Source organism: Delphinapterus leucas, chromosome 16 (assembly GCF_059928025.1).
Source record: "Delphinapterus leucas isolate spDelLeu-1000000601 "Yukka" chromosome 16, BTC_Dleu_Yukka2, whole genome shotgun sequence".
NCBI lineage: Eukaryota > Metazoa > Chordata > Mammalia > Artiodactyla > Monodontidae > Delphinapterus > Delphinapterus leucas.
In genome coordinates, this window is record NC_143144.1 from 75,902,576 (window position 1) to 75,923,275 (window position 20,700).

General features: G+C 37.5%; 1 protein-coding gene across 3 annotated transcripts in view; it reads left to right on the forward strand.

Moving 5' to 3' along the window:
• The window catches only part of INPP5F (inositol polyphosphate-5-phosphatase F), a 92,554-nt gene that overhangs the window by 60,834 nt on the left and 11,020 nt on the right, over positions 1 to 20,700 (forward strand). For all 3 annotated transcript variants that reach the window (XM_089898241.1, XM_022568602.3, XM_089898240.1), the window contains 9 exons: positions 455 to 653; positions 1,198 to 1,377; positions 2,274 to 2,341; positions 7,393 to 7,517; positions 8,290 to 8,367; positions 9,274 to 9,394; positions 10,975 to 11,103; positions 16,830 to 16,947; positions 19,288 to 19,486. In XM_089898241.1, coding sequence (XP_089754367.1) covers positions 455 to 653; positions 1,198 to 1,377; positions 2,274 to 2,341; positions 7,393 to 7,517; positions 8,290 to 8,367; positions 9,274 to 9,394; positions 10,975 to 11,103; positions 16,830 to 16,947; positions 19,288 to 19,486 — 1,217 coding nt within the window. The remainder of the gene's footprint in view (positions 1 to 454; positions 654 to 1,197; positions 1,378 to 2,273; positions 2,342 to 7,392; positions 7,518 to 8,289; positions 8,368 to 9,273; positions 9,395 to 10,974; positions 11,104 to 16,829; positions 16,948 to 19,287; positions 19,487 to 20,700) is intronic.

The following is a 20,700-nucleotide window of genomic DNA, read 5'->3' on the forward strand; positions in this document are numbered from 1 at the left end:
ACCATAATAGCCACATTTATTAAATCCTTACTATTAGGCAGGCACTACGCCAAACACTTTTTAGATTTTACTCATTTAATCTTCACAACAACCTTACGAGGTTGTCGTTTTTCTTATTTCACAAAGCAGAATGCCGAGGCATGGCAAGGTTAAGTGATTCACCTGCGTCAGGAAGTAAGTGGTGGAGCTTGAATTTGTACCCAGCAGCTGTGGTCCCTTTCAGGCAGCTCTTCTTATGAATGACCACCATAAACAAAAGGAAAGGCTCTCACCTCCGCCCCCCTCCCTCCCTCCATTCATTAGTGTTCTCCAAAAAGCAGAAAATATAGTTAAAGGATGGAAGGTTTCTGCTTCTAATAAACTAACAACAAGTATGTGCTAACTACTGCTTGGGTTTAAGGAAGTAGCAGTGCTGTACAGAATAGGAGCAACATGATGTTCATATTATTTTCAGACACCGGATGTGGACTTTTGGATTATCCCCATTATTCAAGGTTTTGTGCAGATTGAAGAACTTGTGGTTAATTATAATGAGTCATCTGACGATGAGAAAAGCAGCCCGGAGACCCCCCCTCAGGAGTCCACCTGCGTAGATGACATTCACCCACGCTTCCTAGTGGCTCTCATTTCACGCCGAAGTAGACACAGAGCAGGTGAGTGGAGGGCTGTAATAGTGTACAAATTAAATCCAGGCGAGAATGGAACATCTGCAGATGTATTGAAATGGTAATGACAATAATGGATTTGGAAACACAGTTGGCTTCAAAGTGCCCAGTGACTCTCAATAGTGTGATATAATTGGGGATCAAGTTTTTGGAGAGAAGTGAATGGGAGAGAGTTAACAAAAGGGAAAAGAAAAGGAGGTATATATGTGGAAAAGAGCAGAAAGTCACTTGGGATGTGCTTCTAGATACCATTGTTCCTACTGACAGCCTGTATCACAGTAATAAATCCTTCCCGAGTGCTAGCACCTTTGGGAAAAACCTCCTCTTTCAGTTCACAGGAGCTATCTCAGCTTCAACTTTTAAAAAACGATGAATACAGGCATGATCTGGGGTAAGTTGATACTGTTCTGCCTGGCAGTTGCTCATTAGATCCCCAAGGCTGTCCTGAAAGACACAGATTTGGTTAAGAAGCATATCTAGTGACACTAATTTTTTTTTTCAATGTTGCTGTTTTGTTTTAATTTTCTTTTAGGAATGCGTTATAAACGAAGAGGAGTGGATAAAAATGGAAATGTTGCAAATTATGTGGAGACTGAGCAGTTAATTCATGTGCATAATCATACCTTGTCATTTATTCAAACACGAGGCTCTGTGCCTGTGTTTTGGAGCCAGGTTGGGTATCGATATAATCCAAGACCTCGGCTGGACAGAAGTAAGCCTGTCCGTTATTTGGTTTGCAGACGATGATTTCAGAGGGAGTTTTTTAAAATATTAGATACTTCATAGGTTTGGATTTGTTTTGCCAGATACTTCATTTAAAATAATAACTCATGGTAAAATTTAATAGTGATATAATAATCACAAAAGTAATAATGGTTGTTGACAATTTAAGTAATTGACAATAAAAAGATTCCAAAAGAGAGCAAAACAGAGCTTAATTCACAGATTTTAATTTGTTGTTTCTTTAAAGAATACTTTATTACATGCTTAATTTTGGAAAAGTGTAAATATGGCCAATATTTATAGAAGCAGGAAATATCTTAAATAAGACAGCATCTACAAGGAATAGATAGGATGCCTTTACTCACATGTTTTGCTGGGAAAGGTTCGTTGTTGTTTTAAATATTAAGGACTTAATTTCTTCCAGTATTTTAACTTTAGCACTGGAATAGCTAAGTCATGTCAATCTAATTAGATTACTGAAAGAAGCTGATTTTAAAAATTGTTTTCAGAATATTTTTCTCTCAAAACAATTTATATTTGTGAGAATTCAGTAAAACTTCAGTTTTTAACATCCTTGTTTTAAAGGGGTTTTTATTAATTTATTATGAACTACATGAAACCTTTTCTGACAAGTTGGCTGGTTATATAAATAATAAATGTCATTTCATAGTTGCCACCTTCAGTATTTCAGTTTAGTCTAATTGGGGGAAAAAAAATCAGAGATCTTCCGCTTAGCATTTCATTTTAAAATACTGGTTTTAGACAATCTTAGTTACATTTGGGCTGTCAATAAATTATGTAAAAGTAAACGTAAAGGTGGAATAGACACTAATTTCTGTGTTACACGTGGGAAGGAAAAAAAGATTTTGTATCACTTCTTTGTAGGTGAAAAGGACACTGTCGCCTATTTCTGTGCCCATTTTGAAGAACAACTGAAAATTTACAAAAAACAGGTGGGTTTTGATCTGTAGTAATAAGTGTTCCTTCATATTTTTAGAAATGGTTATGCATCTGTTTCTTTAAATTTCATGAAAATAATATACGATTCATAATTAAGCAAAATGGCATTTCTCGTGAAGTTAAAGAACACATAGCTAAGAGTGTTCTTAATATTCTTTAAGAATTATCATTGAGTCAGCTACTTTAGACTGTTTTTAGATGAGATTAATCTACTGTCAATTACTACAATCTGAGAAGTATCTGGAGTAGGATAGGAAAAGCATCTCTCAGTACCACCTATAGGTCCATCTCTTTGAGGTAACAATTTGGTATGTATCCTTCAATATCTTTTTTCTCGGCCCACCGTTCTTATTTATTCATACATTCATATGTAGGTATGTGAACATATAAACCAAAATCAATTGAGAACTGTTAGGTGAAATACAAGTTCAGTAAGATGACCAGATTTCATACAGATTAATATAGACTAATCAGTAACTCTCTTATCCGTTAGCAATGACCAGTCGGAAGGTGTAATGCCATGGGATGCATTTCTCTAACAGTCACAAAAATAGGAAGAAACAACCTGAAATCTACCGAACATACAAAAAAGATAGCATGTATATGGGGGCAAGGGTGTTGGGAGGGGAGGATTACTGAAGAACGTAAAAGAAGACTTGAATAAACGGAGAGAAAATACCATGTTCCTGGAAGGAAAGACTCAATATTGAATAGATTTCAGTTGTTAATATATAAATTTTGTGCAATCTCAAAGAAAGTCCCATCAGGGAAATAAAAAGCAAACCCTCATATTGAAAAAAAATATAAAGTTTGTAGTAAGAGATAAAGGCAGGTAACTGGGGAAATGAGAACGCTCACACATTGCTGGGAGCAGCATAAGTTGCTATAGCCATTTTGAATGGTATTATCAATCAAAATAAAATATGCTTGGGCTTCCCTGGTGGCGCAGTGGTTGAGAGTCTGCCTGCCAATGCAGGGGACACGGGTTCGTGCCCCGGTCCGGGAAGATCCCACGTGCCGCGGAGCGGCTGGGCCTGTGAGCCATGGCCGCTGAGCCTGCACGTCCGGAGCTTGTGCTCCGCAACGGGAGAGGCTGCAACAGTGAGAGGCCCGCGTACCGCAAAAAATAAAATAAAATATGCTTATACTGTTAATCCAGTAATTTGTCTTTTGATATCTATCCTACATACCATATACAGAAATCAGTTCCAGATGGATGTGGATCTAAATGTGAAAGGTTAATAAGCCTTTTAAAGGAAAATATAGAACATCTTTTGACCTTGGGTCTTAAACAGGGCTTTAAAAGCACTAACCATAATGAAAAAAAAATGACTTTACTAAATGTTTAATTTTTACTAAAATTTTATTTACTGAAACGTTATTGAATGATCAAATATTTTGAATATTAAAATACTGCTATATGTTATAAATATTATTTATTAAAATTAAATAGGACTTAAGCACCAACCATAATGAAAAAATGGATAAATTTGACTTCACTGAAATTAAAGAACTTCTGATTATTAAAAGGCACCATTAAGAGAATGGAAAGGCAATTCACAAAGCAGGAGAAGACATATATAAGACAAAGGACTTTTATCTAGAGTACATTAAAAAGTCCTATAAATCCATAAAAAAGGTGTACAGCCCAAAAGAAAATTGGACAAAAGACTTGAGCAGATTCTTCATGAAAAAGGATGTCCAAAAGCCAATAAACATGAAAAGGTGTTCCACGTCGTTAATCATCAGGGAAATGCAAACTAAAACCACCATTCACAAAGCCAGAATGACTAAAATAAAAATGGCGGGAAGTACAAGTTTTGTCAAGGATGACAAAAAAATTTAAATCTCCCTGAGAGAAACATGTGTTCAATCAAGGAGGCATGTATAAGCCTCCTTATTGCAGCATAAAAAAACCCTTTGTTCATCAGGAGGTCAGTGGGTAAATAAAGTACAGCATATCTAAAGCGCTGCATACAAATGCTTAAAAATGATGAGGGGTCTTCCCTGGTGGCACCGTGGTTGAGAATCTGCCTGCTAATGCAGGGGACACGGTTTCGAGCCCTGGTCTGGGAGGATCCCACATGCCACGGAGCAGCTAGGCCCGTGAGCCACAACTACTGAGCCTGCGCATCTGGAGCCTGTGCTCCGCAACAAGAGAGGCCCGCGCACCGCGATGAAGGGTGGCCCCCGCTTGCCACAACTAGAGAAAGCCCTCGCACGGAAATGAAGACCCAACACAGCCAAAATAAATAAATTAATAAAAACTCCTACCCCCGACATCTTCTTAAAAAAAAACCAAAATGATGAGGTACATCTGTGTGTACTAATGTGAAAAGATCTTAAACTCATACAGTGGAGTGAGAAAAACTGCGTGACAGCATATGGCATGGTACCATTTAAAAACTCCCACTAAACAAAACTGTCATATGTAATTCTCTTCCATATATATGTGTTCTCACCTACATATGGCACGCACATTTATATAGGAACGCACTTAGATGGCCTGAAAGGGTACACATCAAACTTGTAGTGGGAGTTACCTTCAGGGAAGACTGTGGATTTATTTTAGCTTGTGGTCAGGAAGGATGTGACCTTTATCTACGTTTGAATTTTTTACAATGTAAATAAATTTCATGTATTCTCAATATGTGTAATTATAAGTAGCATTGAAGAGAATAAACCATAATTTAAATGTAACACATAATCACTGTAAAAATTGAAGTAATTGTGAGGTATGTAAAGGAAGTAGAAGAAATAACCTCCTCTCCACCCTCATTCCTGCTCCCTGTTGACTTTCACAACCTGTTTGTACACATCATACTCATCAACTTTATAGGCGTATGTGTTGAGGAGACACTTGTTCCTGTCTAACAGTACCCCAAGAGTGTTCTTTTATCCACCCTCATCCGCTGGGTAATTGCTCTCTGGGAGGTGGGCGTACGGTCGGTCTGACTCAGTCATGGTGTCACTACTGTTGCTCTTGCCTGTATTTGGTACAGGCGTGGGCTTGTGTATGTTCTTGGCACTTTGGCCAATGAGGTCTGATGTGAAGGGAAGTCTGCTGGGAGGCTCTGGGCAAGATTTCCTGCTCTAATAAAAAGAGATACAGGAACCCACAGTCAATCCCTCTGTGGTGGTTGTGTCTGGATTTGGTTCGTACTGCTGCAGCTGTGTCAAGCCTAGGTCATTAGCCTGAGGATTGACTAATATGCCGAGGATGGCAGAACAAAAAGATAGATCTGGTTTTGGTCACCATTGAATGAAGCAGTTCTGGAACCGTGCAACCTCGACTTCTGAGGTTCAGAACAGATTTCCGTTCTGAGATTTGAGTCAGTAATTTGTCATTTGCAGCAGAAAACATCTTGACACATGCATATTACACATTCAAAATTTAAGTCAAAAGAGGGCTATAAGCTATGGGATATACACCATTCTGCACCTATTTTCACTTAATAGCTCATGGCTATTATTTAACCATTTCTCCATTGGTGGACCTTTAGGATATAGTTTTTGCTATTCTAAAATTCTCCAGAAAACATCCTTTATATGTTTTGGAACACTTGTGTGCTTTATAAAGTTCTAGAGGTGAAATGGCTGGATCAAACATTACATTTCTTTTAGGTTGATACCTACCACTCAGTTGCTTCCAAAAAGATCACACCAGTGTACACTCTCAGTAACAGTGGGAGCCAGTGCCCATTACCCCATATACTCACTAATGCTGTCTACATTTAGTGTTCAGCTTTTGCCTGTCTATAGGTGAAAACTGGTTTCCTGTTTTAAAATGTACGTTTCTTTAAAGTTGTAGTCTCGTGTTTATTGGCTATTTGTTTATCTTCTCTTGTGAATATCCTCTGTATCCTTTACCCATTTTTTTCCTTACTGAATTTATAGCACTCTTTATATATTAATGGTTTTTATGTTGCAGGCATATTCCCCTAGGTAGTCCTTTATATTTTTTTTAACCTTTGCTTATTCTGTCATTTAGTACACAGAGGTTTTATATTTTTATGTTGTCACATCTGTCCATCTTTTCTTTACACTCTCTGGTTTTTGTTATGCTTAGAAGGTCAGTGCCATCCTTCAATTAGGGAAAAATCATCCCAACATTTCGTCTAGCTTTTTTATAACTTGAAGAAAAAATATTTAGATCATTAATGCATCTAGAATCTATTTTGTGTATAATGAAGTGTAGAGGGCTAACTTAAGTCCCCCTCCATGTAAACAGACAGTTATCCCAATACCATTTGTAGTATACCACTATAGTATAGTCCACACGTAGTCCACATATAGTATAGTCCATATTTCTCTCAGAATGATGTAACCATAGCTTAGATTCCTCAGTGTACATACGTCTGTCTCTAGGCCATCTGACCTGTTCTGTTGAGTCATTCATTTTTCTGCACTTGTACCACAGTTTTAATCACTATACATTTAAAGTATGTTTTGCTCTCCAACGGGACAAGTCCTTTATTATTATTAGTGTTCAAATATTTTCCTGTATTATTCACTCTTCCAGATAAACTTCAGAATTAATTTTCCAAGTCCATAAAAAGATCCTGATTGAATTTTGATTGGGATTGTTGAGTATATAGATTAACCTAGGGAGACGACATCTTTACTATATTGAATCTTGCCATCTAGCACCATGGTGTGTCTCCATTTATTTAGGTTTTCTTTTACATGTTTCAGCAAAGTTTCAGAGTGTCCAGTATGTAGGTTTTGTATATTTCTTTAAAAATTATTCTAGAGATTTAAAATACCTCCTATTATAAAGGAATTTGTTTTCATTTTATATTCTAAGAGGTTATTGCAAATGTATAATGTGTAAAAAAGCTATTCATGCCATTGATGTAAGTTCTCATAAACCTAAATGTAACAAATGAAAATCTTATAGGGAAAAAAAATTGATGCTTGAGTGGATTAATTTCTGAGTCTGGCTATAAATTATTTCTAAAATATAATTCTAAATAAATTCAGTAAAAATTATGAGTCTAATGTCTGATTAAACTAAATTTTTTCCTTTTCTTTACTCTCACAGGTTATTATTAATTTGGTAGACCAGGCAGGAAGAGAGAAAATAATTGGCGACGCTTACCTGAAACAAGTGTTGCTCTTTAACAACTCACACCTCACTTATGTTTCATTTGACTTCCATGAGCACTGGTAAGATGGCTTCCTGAGAGGAGTTTTGATCAGTTCCAATGTTTGTGGTAGACACTGCCACAGGGACCTTAGTTTCTCTTCTCTTTATTGGGAAGAAAATCTTGTTCTCCTCACTGTTAGAAAGGAAAGGACTATCATTTGTTTACTTAGTTCCATTTACATATGGGTTTTATTTTGCCTAAAAATTTAAGTTAATTCTTCCTGAAATATTTACAGTCTTTTTGTTCCAAAATGACTTGGAGACTTAGAGTTCCTTTTTTCCTTTTATCCTTCAGTAAAAGAATTTCTGGAACTTTCCCTTTCTGCTTGAGTTTGAGCCTGGCAGGAGTAATAGTGTTCCCTTACTTAAAACTCATCCTGCTGGCTCATCTTTATACTGTTAGTAATACTGCTCTCTCTTGGGATAACTCCACTGGAGTTTGCTCTGGAAAAACAACAATCATTTTGATGGTAATTTTAACTTGTGTGTATTCTGAGAGCAAGTTTCTTCTGTCATAATCCTGACTCTAATGTGGGTTCATTTACATAGGTATTGAAAATTTTGGTGGGGAAAGAAGCTTCTGATGGCTGTGATATGTTTCAGTGTATCCTTAAGCATATTTTCTTTCATAATGAAGATTAGTTATAAATATTTATATAATTGCCTATTTAAAGTAGTGTTATTCTCATATTTATAGTAATAATTTTCTTTCATTTTTCCAAGTAACCTTAGATATCATAATCTTAAAAAAATTATTAAAGTTTTTTTTTTTCCTTTTGGCATGTATTTTAGCCGAGGAATGAAGTTTGAGAATGTTCAAACACTAACAGATGCCATTTATGACATTATTCTTGACATGAAGTGGTGTTGGTAGGTATTTCGTAAGAAATCAGTTTGACAGACTCTTGGTATGTGAAATCATATGTATTTGTCTAGTACCACTAAGTGTTAAAATAATAGCAGGCTGAGAAAGGATTTTTGTTTTTCTTGTTTTGCTTCCCAATTCCTATTCTCCTTTTCAAAAGGGTGTGAGTCATTAGGCATAGTTAGCTTTGAACAGGGGAAAGGTGTCAGGTGGTCACAGCAAAATGGAGTGGAGTGCTCCGTGACTATTCTTTAATTCCTTCTAACGCTCCATGATCTACATTTCTTCTTGGTCCCTAACATGGGAAGGAAGGTTTAGAGGTATTTGGTCCCAGTTTTGAGACATTTAAAAATTATCAGAGAAGGAAGTTGATTCTTCAGGGGAGACGTAGGAAGAAGAAGTTGGCTTAAAGGACAGGAGAGAACATTTGATTAGATTTTAAGGCCACAGGTGGCTAGAGAAGTTAGATGAGTGAGGCATGCTGCATGACTTCTCACTGGGTGATAGAGTGAATTAGTCTGTTCAAGCTAATTTAGATGCATTTCTACTTGAAGTCAAAAAGGAGGAATGGGATGGTGTTTTAAAGTGCCTTCTGGTTTTAAATGTGTAGAAAAGCATAACTAGGGTTTGTATCAGCTCTGCCTAGTAGTTGTGTGACTCAGGCAAGTCACTCTTTCTGTACCTGTTTTCCTCCCCCCCCCAAAATGGGGAGAATATCTTCTTTGTTGAGTTATTGTGTAAATTAACAATAACGTCTACAAAGGTCTCAGTAATGCCTGCCACATAATAATATTCTAAGCAAATTGATAACCAATGTTGCTGTTGTTATTATTATACTGTGAAGAATTGTGGGTTTTGAAAACTTTAAAGTATTTCATATTGTAAAGTAATTCCATACTGTTTTTGAAAAGGGTTGATCAAGCTGGAGTAATATGTAAACAAGAAGGGATTTTTCGAGTTAATTGCATGGACTGCCTGGATCGCACCAATGTGGTCCAAGCTGCCATTGCACGAGTGGTCATGGAACAGCAGGTAATTTGGAGTCCACTGGATTGTAAATATTCATTTTTAATTTTTTTCACATGTAAACCAGTAACTAAAATCTTTGTTCCATAGAACATTTACAGCATGCAAACATCCTTGTTGCTTTAAAACCTGGAAAGTACAGCCTTTCCTAGAAATCAGTTGAATCAAATGGCGTTTTCTTAAGTACTCATTTCAAAAATGTGAGGCCCAGCATTTAAAATTGTACTGGGTGGCACTGTGTAGTCATTTACCTTTTTCTCTCAGCTCCAAACACTCGCTTCTGTATTGGGGCATGGGGTCTGCACACCACCTTTCTGCTCAACCAGCTGGTTCCATGTCAGGCTCTGCCAATAGAGGGCATTAAAGGAAGACCATGTGGCTGGAGGAGGACAAGGGGACAAGTTCCTTCACCCGTGTTATATTCCCATCATCAGCACCCTCTCTGTGGCTTTGGTTCCTTTGGCACCACAGAACCAGCCTCTTCCCTTTGTGCCCCAACCCTGCTGTTTCCTGGAGTCATTATATCTCTTACCTCAGTGTCCCCTTTTAGATCTTTCAGCCCTGTAACACCTGGGTAATGAATTCCCAAGGTTGACATTCCTAGCATGTTTTTTTCTCCTGATAGAACCTTGTGACTATCCTTTGGGGTTGCCTTCTACTGTCACACTGAAGCAGCCAGGCTTTGAAGATCAAGCCCTGGCCCTAGCACATACAAGGTGTCGACCCCATGCAAAGAATTCAACCTCTCCAAACTTCTATCTCCTCATCTATAAATGGGGGTAATAAGAGTATTGATTGCACAGGGTGGTTATGAGGAGTAAATGAGATAATTTATTTTAAAAAGCTCGGACTTCCCTGGTGGCGCAGTGGTTAAGAATCCACCTGCCACTGCAGGGGACATGGGTTCGAGCCCTGATCCGGGAAGATCCCACATGCTGCAGAGCAACTAAGCCTGTGCGCCAAAACTACTGAGCCTGCACTCTAGAGCCCACAAGCCACGACTGCTGAGCCCACGTGCCACAACTACTGAAGCCCGCATCCTAGAGCCCATGCTCTGCGACAGGATAAGCCACTGCAGTGAGAAGCCCACACACCACAACGAAGAGTAGCCCCTGCTCACCATAAATAGAGAAAGCCCACGCTCAGCAACAAAGACCTAATGCAGCCAAAAATAAAATAAATTTATATTTAAAAAAAGCTCTTAGAATGTGGCACCAGACTTAACATTTATTGGGCACTTACTGCTCTGCTACTATTAATATTATTGTTGTTTCTATATGGTTTTTTGATGGTTAGTTTCACTTCATAGCCAAATTTAAAAGAAAGACAAAATATAATAGTATGAGTCTACACATTAAAAATTACAGCAAAACAGTATAAATTTTTTATTCTATTTATTCAGATGTAGCAATTCATAAAGCTATCTTTCAAGTGGTGCTTAATTTTGAAAAAGTCTGAAAACATCATTTTTTAAAATTTAAGGGTCCTAAATTGTACATGCATATGCTTCCTTTCTCTGCAGTATACATTTTATGCTATAGTGTCCTGGCTTATATGCAGTTAATCTACCAATGTATTAATTTTAGCTGAAAAAATTAGGTGTGATGCCCCCAGAGCAGCCACTACCGGTGAAATGCAATCGCATTTATCAGATAATGTGGGCCAACAACGGTGACTCCATTAGCAGACAGTATGCTGGGACAGCTGCCCTGAAGGTAAGTACCTGCAGCCAGCATCTGTGGGTCATTATGTGGGACACAGGGTATAGTTTAAAACCAACTTGGTTTTTGAGAGAAAAGTACATGGGCTTCAGGTGGTAGGTGTATGTAGTTGACTCCTTTCTGGAATGTTTGGGTAAGGCAGGGGTCACACATTCAAATTCCACAGATGCCAGGTAATGTGACCCATTAGATTAAAGGGAGAGATGGGCTGTGTGGGCCTGAGGAAGAGCATATGTTGTCTTAGGAAGGTGCTGTTCTGCTACTTCCTAATGGGGATGGAGGCCCAATGTTGCTAGATCTCCCAGTTTTCAAGGGAGTTTGGAAAGTTGGAATTTTAAGTATGGCGGTTAAAACTTTATACAGACAAAATAAAACATGTCTATATTGGTGGGATTTGGGTCCCTGGTATAATTTGCCTCCTCTGAACTTGAATCCCAACCCTGCCTCTTACTAGCTCTGTGACTATGGGCAAGTCACTTAACCTCTCTGTGTCTGTCTCTTCATTTGTAAAACAGGAATAATACTAGGCCCACTTCAAAAAATTGGCATGGGATTATATGAGTTAATAACATGTTAGAGCTTAGACCATTCCCTGACACATAGTAAATTGTTGAAGAAAAGTTTTATTATCTTTTTGTGATTGTTACACATAAAGTCTTTTGAAGATCCCACCAAGCTGATCTTCACAGAATTTAATGTAAATGTAAACTGTAGTCACTGGTCACTAAAGACTCCCTCTGTGGGCCATAGGAAGTGGTTGAATTAGCTTAAATTAGGTTTATGTTAGTTTTCCTTCAAGGTAATAGTTCACCCCAGGATATTTGTTATAACAAATTGTACCATCGAGAGCTCAACAAGCATCAGATTATCCATCTTTTAGTTGGGTGATGAATGTCAAAAAGCTTTTTGTTAATTAAGGAAACTGAACTTTAGAAATCCTTGTGCAAGTTATTGTTTAAAGAGAAGTACTACTTATGCACTCAACGTCAGAGCACCTAAATATATAATGCAAATACTAATAAAACTAAAATGAGAAATAAACAGCATTACAATAATAGTAGAGGACTTTAACAGCCCACTCTCAACAATGGATAGATTATCCAGGCAGAAAATCAATAAAGAAACAACGAATTTGAACAACACTATAGACCCTATGCACCTAACAGACATATACAGAACATTCCATCCACCAACAGTAGAATACACATTTTTCAGAAGCACAAACGAAACATTCTCCAGGATAGATTATATGTTAGGCCACAAAACAAGTCTCAGCAACTTCAAGAAGACAGAAATTATATCAGGTATCTTTTCTGAGCACAGTGGTATGAAACTAGAAATCAGTAACAGGAGGAAAATTGGAAAATTCACAAATATGTGGCAATTAACATACTCTTGAACAACAGATGGATCAAAGAAGAAATCAAAAGGGAAATCAAAAAATACCTTGAAACAAATTAAACTGGAAACACAACATACCAGAATTTATGGGATGCAGCAAAAGCAGTTCTAAGAGGAAACTTTATAGCTATAAATGCCTATATTAAGAAAAAAGGAAGATCTCAACCTAACAATTACACCTCAAAGAGCTAGAAAAAGAAGAAGAAACTAAACCTAAAGTTGGCAAGAGGAAGGAAGTAATAAAGATTAGACCAGAAATATGTGAAATAGAAAATAGAAAAACAATAGAAAAGATCAACAAAGTTAAAAGTTGGCTGTTGAAGAGATAAACAAAATTGACAAACTCTTAGCTAGGCTAACCAAGGAAAAAAGAGAACTCAAAATTATAAATGAAAGAGATATTACAACTGATACCACAGAAATACATAGGATTATGAGACTACTATGAACAGGTGTATGCCAACAAATTGAACAATTTAGAGGAAATGGATTAATTCCTAGAAAGATACGACCTACCAGACTGAATCATGAAGAAACAAAATCTGAATAGACCAATGAGTAAGGAGATTGAATCAGTAATCAAAAAGCTCCCAACTAAGAAAAGCCCAGGACTAGGTGGTTTCACTGGTGAATTCTACAAACATTTAAAGAAGAATTAATACCAGTCCTTTTCAAACTCTTTTCAAAAAATAGAAGAGGGAACACTTCCAAACTGTTTCTATGAGGCCCTGATACATAAATTAGATAAAGACACAAGAAGAAAACTCTGAGCCCATGTCCCTGATTACTGTAGATACAAAAATTCTCAACAAAATACTAACAAACCAAATTCAGCAGCTCATTAAAGGGATCATATTCCATGAGGAAGAGGGACTTACCCCTGGTTCAGAATTTGAAAATCAATAAATGTGTTACACCACATCAATAGAATGAAAGATAAAAATCATAGGATCATCTCAGTAGATGCAAAAAAAAAAGCGTTTGACAAAATTCAACATCCTTTCATCCCGTGGTGAAAACTGAAAGCTTTCCTCTCAGATCAGGAACAAGACAAAGTTGCTCACTTTCACCACTCCTATTCATCATAGTGCTGGAAGTCCTAGCCAGGGCAATCAGGCAAGAGAAAGAAATAAAAAGCATCCAAATTGGAAGGGAAGAAGTAACATTGTCTTGATTTGCAGGTGGTGTGTTCTTATGCAGTTGACTTTGAACAACATGGGTTTGAATTACACGGGTCCACTTTATATGTGGATATTTTTCAATTGTAAATACTACAGTACTACACAGTCTGTGGTTGGTTGAATCCCTGGATGTGGAGGGAATGTGGATACAGAAAGCCGGCTATAAGTTATACAAAGATTAACCTCCACATTGTTAAAGGGTCAACCTTATATAGAAAATCCTAAAGACTCCACCAGAGAACTGTTAGAACTAATAAACGAATTCAGTAAAGTTGCAGGATACAAAATCAACCTACCAAAATCTGTCGTTTCTATATGCTAATTGAGATTATCTAAAGAAATAAAATAATCCCATTTACAGTAGCATCAAAAACAATAAAATAGTAAGGAATAAACTTAACCAAGAAGGTGAAAGATCTGTACACTAAAAACTGTAAGACGTTGATGAAAGAAATTGAAGAAGGCACAAATAAATGGAAGATAGCCTAGGTTCATGGCTTGGAAAAATTAACATTAAAATATTACCCAGCGCTTCCCTGGTGGCGCAGTGGTTGAGAGTCTGCCTGCCAATGCAGGGGACACAGGTTCGTGCCCTGGTCCGGGAAGATCCCACATGCCGCGGAGCGGCTGGGCCCATGAGCCATGGCCACTGAGCCTGCTCATCCGGAGCCTGTGCTCCGCAACAGGAGAGGCTGCAACAGTGACAGGCCCGCGTACCAAAAAAAAAAAAAAAAAAAAATTTACCCAAAGCCATCTCCAGATTCAATATAATCTCTATCAAAATTCCATTGGCATTTTCTACAAAAATAGAAAAAAAATCCTAAAATTCATGTGGAACCACAAGAGACCCCTAATAGCCAAAGCAATCCTGAGAAAGAACAAAACTGGAGATATCCCACTTCCTGATTTCAAACTATATCACAAAGCTGTAGTAATCAAAACAGTACTGGCATAAAAACAGGCACATAGACTAATGGAATAGAACCGAGAGCCCAGAAATAAACTCACGCTATCAGTCAACTAATAATTTGACAAGGGAGCCAAGGATACTCAATGGGGAAATGATAGTCTCTTCACTAATGCTGTTGGGAAACTGGTTATTCACATGCAAAATAATTAAACTGGACCCCCTATCTTACACCATTCACAAAAATTAACTTGAAATGGATTAAAGACTGTAAAACCTGAAACTTTAGTTTACTCCTACAAGAAAACATAGGGAAAGTTCCATGACATTGATCTTAGCAATGATTTTTTGGACATGACACTAAAAGCACAAGAAGAAAAGTAAAAATAAACAAGTGGGATTACATCAAAAAAAAGCTTTTGCATAGTAAAATAAATAATCAACAAAATGAAAAGACAACCCATGGAATGGGAGAAAATATTTGCAAGCCATATGTCTGAGAAAGGGTTAATATCCAAAATATGTAACCAACTAGTGCAACTCAATAGCAAAAAACAAATAATCTGATTTTACAACAGGCAAAGGATCTGAACAGCCATTTTTCCAAAGAGGATATACAAATGGCCAACAGGTACATAAAAACGTGCTCAACATCAGTAATCATCAGGGAAATGCAAATCAAAACCACAGTGAGCTATCACCTCCCACCTGTTGGAATGGGTGTTATCTAAAAGACAAGAGATAACAAGTGTTGGGAGAAAAGGTAACCCTTGTACATTGTTGGTGCGAATGTAAATTGGCATAGCCACTATGGAAAATGGTAAGGAAGTTCCTCAAAAAATTAAAAATGGAGTCACCATATGATCCAGCAATCTTATTTTATGAGTATATATCCAAAGAAAATGAAATCAGTATGTCACAGAAATACCTGTACTCCTGTGTTCATTGTAGCACTATTCATAATAGTCAAGACCTGGAAACAACCTAAGTATCTGATGGTGGATGAATGGCTAAAGAAAATGTGTGTGTGTGTATACCAAATGTGTGTGTATATATATATAATGGAATATTCAGCCATAAAAAAGGAAAATCCTGATATTTGCAGCAACATGGATGAACCTTGAGGACATTATGTTAAGTGAAATAAGGCAAACAGAGAAAGACAGATACTGCATGATCTGACTTACACGTGGAATTTTAAAAAGTCAAACTCATAGAAACATTGAGTAGATTGGTGCTTACCAGAGGATGGGGAAAATGGGGAGATATTGGTCAAAGAGTACAAACTTTCAGTTATAAGTTCTGGGGATCTAACGTACAGTATGGTGACTATAGTTAACAGTACTATATATATACACACACATATATCAAATCATCACATTGTACACCTTAAACTTATACAATGCTACTTGTCAATTATACAAAGCTGGAAAAAAAAGAGGAACACTTTTTTTCCTTTGATATTAAAATTCTTTGGATGCAGCATTCATGTCTCTCTCTTTTATAATAGATTCATGTTGCTAAATTAATACTTCCTGCGAATGACCTAATTGGCAACATGTTCTTCCTCAGCTGTCAATTTTAGGACCAGGCTTGTTTCCAAGATTGCCTTGGATAGAAATAGTGGGGTTGGGATGTGGGAGAAAGAGACTATGCTTTCCTTGCCTTAAGTTTAAGTCACTACCTCTCTAGGGACTTGCTCTGACACCTTTGTTGTGAAAACCAAGAGAAACAAAACAATTAAATCTTCATTGGATCATTCTACAGGGATTGTAATGTGCAGCAAGGTATGGAAACCTCTGCTCTCTCTATATATACACACAACCACATATGCAGATTAAATTCCATTATAATAAGCTCTAGGGAACTGTCTACATTTTCCCACATCAGAAATGTGTGTTTTGAATATCATACCAGTTGGAGGTTTGAAAATCTTTTTGTTTTGTTTGTTATATAATAAGTTTTGACCTGTAAATTCTAGATATTGTACAGATTGCCAAGAATGGCTTTACCTTAAGGCACAATCTAACTGTGGAGACTTTATGTCACCAATAGCATGTTTAATTGTTTGACATGCTTGGATCCGAGTCAAATACTAGTAGATATTTTAATTACATTATTTGGAAATTATAAAACCCTATAGATTTCCAGTCTTGAATCAAAAGCCCACATTGACTTCAGGAACATTTTTGTGCTTGAATAAATTGTTAAAGTGACTTTTTCCTTGACAGGGTGACTTTACAAGGACAGGAGAAAGGAAGTTAGCAGGAGTTATGAAAGATGGTGTTAACTCGGCAAATAGGTATTACCTGAATCGATTTAAGGATGCTTATAGGCAAGCCGTTATAGGTAAGGAACATAAATGCCTTTCTCTCTCTCAAATTTGTTATTCTTTCTGTGACTAACCTTTTACAGTAACCAACTTCATTAACATAGTTCATATGTTGTATAATATATTTGTGTCTATGTGTTGAACATCTTACCCAATAAATCAAATTTTTACGAGATTAGAATTTTTTTAAAATATTTTATTTATTTATTTGGCTGCATTGGGTCTTAGTTGCAGCATGTGGGACCTTCGTTGCGGCATGCAGGATCTTTCGTCGCAGTGCACGGGCTTCTCTAGTTGCGGTGTGTGGGCTAAGTAGTTGTGGCGTGCAGGCTTAGTTGCCCCATGGCATGTGGGAATCTTAGTTCCCCCACCAGTGATTGAACCCACATCCCCTGCATTGGGAGGCGGATTCTTTTTTTTTTTTTTAATATTTATTTGTTTGTTTTGGTTGTACTGGGTCTTAGTTGTGGCAGGTGGGCTCCTTAGTTGTGGCTTGCAGGCTCCTTAGTTGCAGCAGGTGGGCTCCTTAGTTGCGGCTCGCTGGCTCCTTAGTTGCAGCATGCAGGCTCCTTAGTTGTGGAATGCAAACTCTTAGTTGTGGCATGCACATGGGATCTAGTTCCCTGACCAGGGATCGAACCTGGGCCCCCTGCATTGGAAATGTGTAGTCTTATCCACTGTGCCACCAGGGAAGTCCCTGGAAGGCGGATTCTTAACCACTGGACCACCAAGGAAGTCCCTACAAGATTAGAATTTGACAGTTTTTTTAGGCTGGAGCAGCAAAAGAAACCGCTCATTTCCATACGTATTTGTCAATTTGTTATTCATGTAACAGAAGGCAGGGTTGAGGCTCCTGGAGTATGGAATAAGGTGCCCTAAAAACCTCATCGACTAAAAACTCCATATTCTATTTGTTTTTCCATTACTCAAGGCTGAGAGAGAAAAACGAGATGATTTTCTTTCTTCGTATAGTGTTTACCATGTGTTCTTGCTATGGACAAATATAGCATCCTTTCTTATAAGCATGATTTAACAGGGTATTAGGGTATCAGATTTAGAGATTATCCTAACCAATTCCTATCACTATTTAAGAAAAGAAATGGAGGGTAGATTGCCCAGTGGAATTCATGCCTTGGCATATTTTAACTTTAATTTTCATGAAAGTATTACCTTTTAGGATTAAAGTAAATGTAGAGTATTCTGGATTAGAATCAAATGTAACAGCTTGTCATATGGTCTCTAAGAATATTTTATAAATCCTATTTTTTAACCTGATTATTTATTATAAATGAAATAGTAGGGCCTATGCATAGGCAATTTAGGAACTTGAGAAGTCTGGTGTAATTAAGTTTGGTCCATTTGCCACACATAGGGTGCATGCTGATAGGAAAATTGGATTTTAGCAGTTTATTCAAGGAAAACTAAGATACCTTTCTTTCTCTTGGTTGATCTAGCGCCTCAGTTATGTCATTGAGGAGGCATGTTCTGTTCCTCTCTCATTTTGACGATCAGTCGCATCAGCTTCATCCTAACCCTGAAGCTGGATCTTTTCAAGTTTAAGAGAGAGGGGCCAGTAGCAGTCTGGGCTTACTGCTTCCCTGAAAGGGTCAGTGGTTGGCAGATCTCTCCCAGAAGCCTCCTCCAGGCTTACAGTCCCAAACAAGCACAGGGAATGGGATTACAATGATTTTGTTAAGCCTTGAGCTGCGTGCTGTACCAGGACGAAGTTAGCTTGTCTGTTCAGTTCCTTTGCCCATTTTAAAATTGGCTTATTTGTCTTTTTATTATTGAGTTGTTGGAATTCTTTATATATTCTTGGATACAGGTCCCTGATCAGACAGATGATTTTTAAATATTCGCTCATATTCTGTGGGTTGCCTTTTAATTTTCATGACATTGTCCTTTGAAACACAAAAGTTTTTAATTTTGATGGTGTCCACTTTGACTATGTTTTTTCTTTTGTGGCTTGTGATTTTAGTTTCATATCTAAAAAAACCATGCCTAGTCCAGGGTCACAAAGATTTATGCCTGGGCTTCCCTGGTGGTGCAGTGGTTGAGAGTCCGCCTGCCGATGCAGCGTACATGGGTTCTTGCCCCGGTCCGGGAAGATCCCACATGCCGCGGAGCGGCTGGGCCCGTGAGCCATGGCCGCTGAGCCTGCGCGTCCGGAGCCTGTGCTCCGCAATGGGAGAGGCCACAGCAGTGAGAGGCCCGCGTACCACAAAAAAAATTTTTTTAAAGATTTATGCCTATGTTTTTTAATGAGTCTTATTATTTTAGGTCTTGTATTCTCTTTGCTTTTTAAAAACGCATTAGTAAACTAAGAAGATGATAGATATTAACACTTTCTACTCTAGATTTGATGCAAGGCATTCCAGTGACAGAAGATCTTTATTCCATATTTACCAAGGAGAAAGAGCATGAAGCTTTGCATAAGGAAAATCAGAGAAGCCACCAGGAACTAATTAGTCAGCTCTTACAAAGTTACATGAAGTTACTGCTGCCTGATAATGAAAAGTTCCATGGGGGCTGGGCCCTCATTGACTGTGACCCCAGGTGAGTTGGAGTGGTGTCCTGGTAACTAACGTGCTTTCTGACGTTGTTAAGTTGTCCTAATTATTGCTAGCAATTGTCCATAGAGCTGTGGGCATGGATGCATAGTTCATAGCAGTTCTCAAGTACACGGCTGGTACTAAGGCAAGCTAAGATACTCACCTTGGCCGTAAAATTAAGGGGGCACTAGCAATATTTGATTTTTTAAAAACCCAAATGGTGAAACTACAGTTCAAAGCTTGTTTCTTGAGTTCTCCCCTGCCCCCAACCCCACTCCATGCCCCAGAATCTAGGTTTATTGTATTAATGCACAAAACTGAGTGTACCAACAGGTTTAATGATGCTAGTTACTTTGGGTTGTAAAGTGGTCCTGGTCTTTCATAAAATAAATAGGGCAACTAATACTTAACGTTCTTTTTTAAACAAAAAGCATCCAGTTTCAAGTGGTTCTTTAAAATATCAACTGAATGGCAGGATCCAAATTTATCCACCAGATTGAATGCTTGCTTTCAGGCTAAAATCTAAAATTATAATTTTCAATATTACGAATCAGAAACACTTCAGAAAATTCTAGACCAAGCTCTGAGAATAAAAGGCTTTATTTAGATTTTATTTTACATTTCATATGTTTTTAATAAAAGGGGCATAAAATAAGCTTGAAAGAACAGTAGGACGCAAGGTATTATACATATATTAAAATGAGCGAAAGGCAACATTGACTGTAGCTTCATAGGGAAACCTTCCATGACTTTAATTCCATGGATTATTTCACTTTGATATTTAGTATTATATGTATGGATGCAATTTTTGGACTCTTAAAAGATGAGGTTTTCCTCACACACAACTTAGCAGAAAATTTCTGTGCTCTTATAAGCCATTTGGTAAAAAATTTTTATTCATGTACGTTAGTTGTTGTTTTTAAAATAGCAGTCAAATTTAATGCAGCATGAAACAAACAAAAACTCCCAAAAGGTAGTACTTTTAATTCCCATTCAGAAATAACTGCAGGTATCACATCTGCATTTTGCTTGAGTTTTAACTTTGCACTTCACTTTTTTGAAGGTGTCATGATTGTCAATATCATTTTCCTTAGATCAAGTGGTTTTTTTTAAAAATTATTTTTATTTTTGTCTGCGTTGGGTCTTCGTTGCTGCGTGCAGGCTTTTCTCTAGTTCTAGCGAGTGGGGGCTACTCTTCATTGCGGTGTGCAGGCTTCT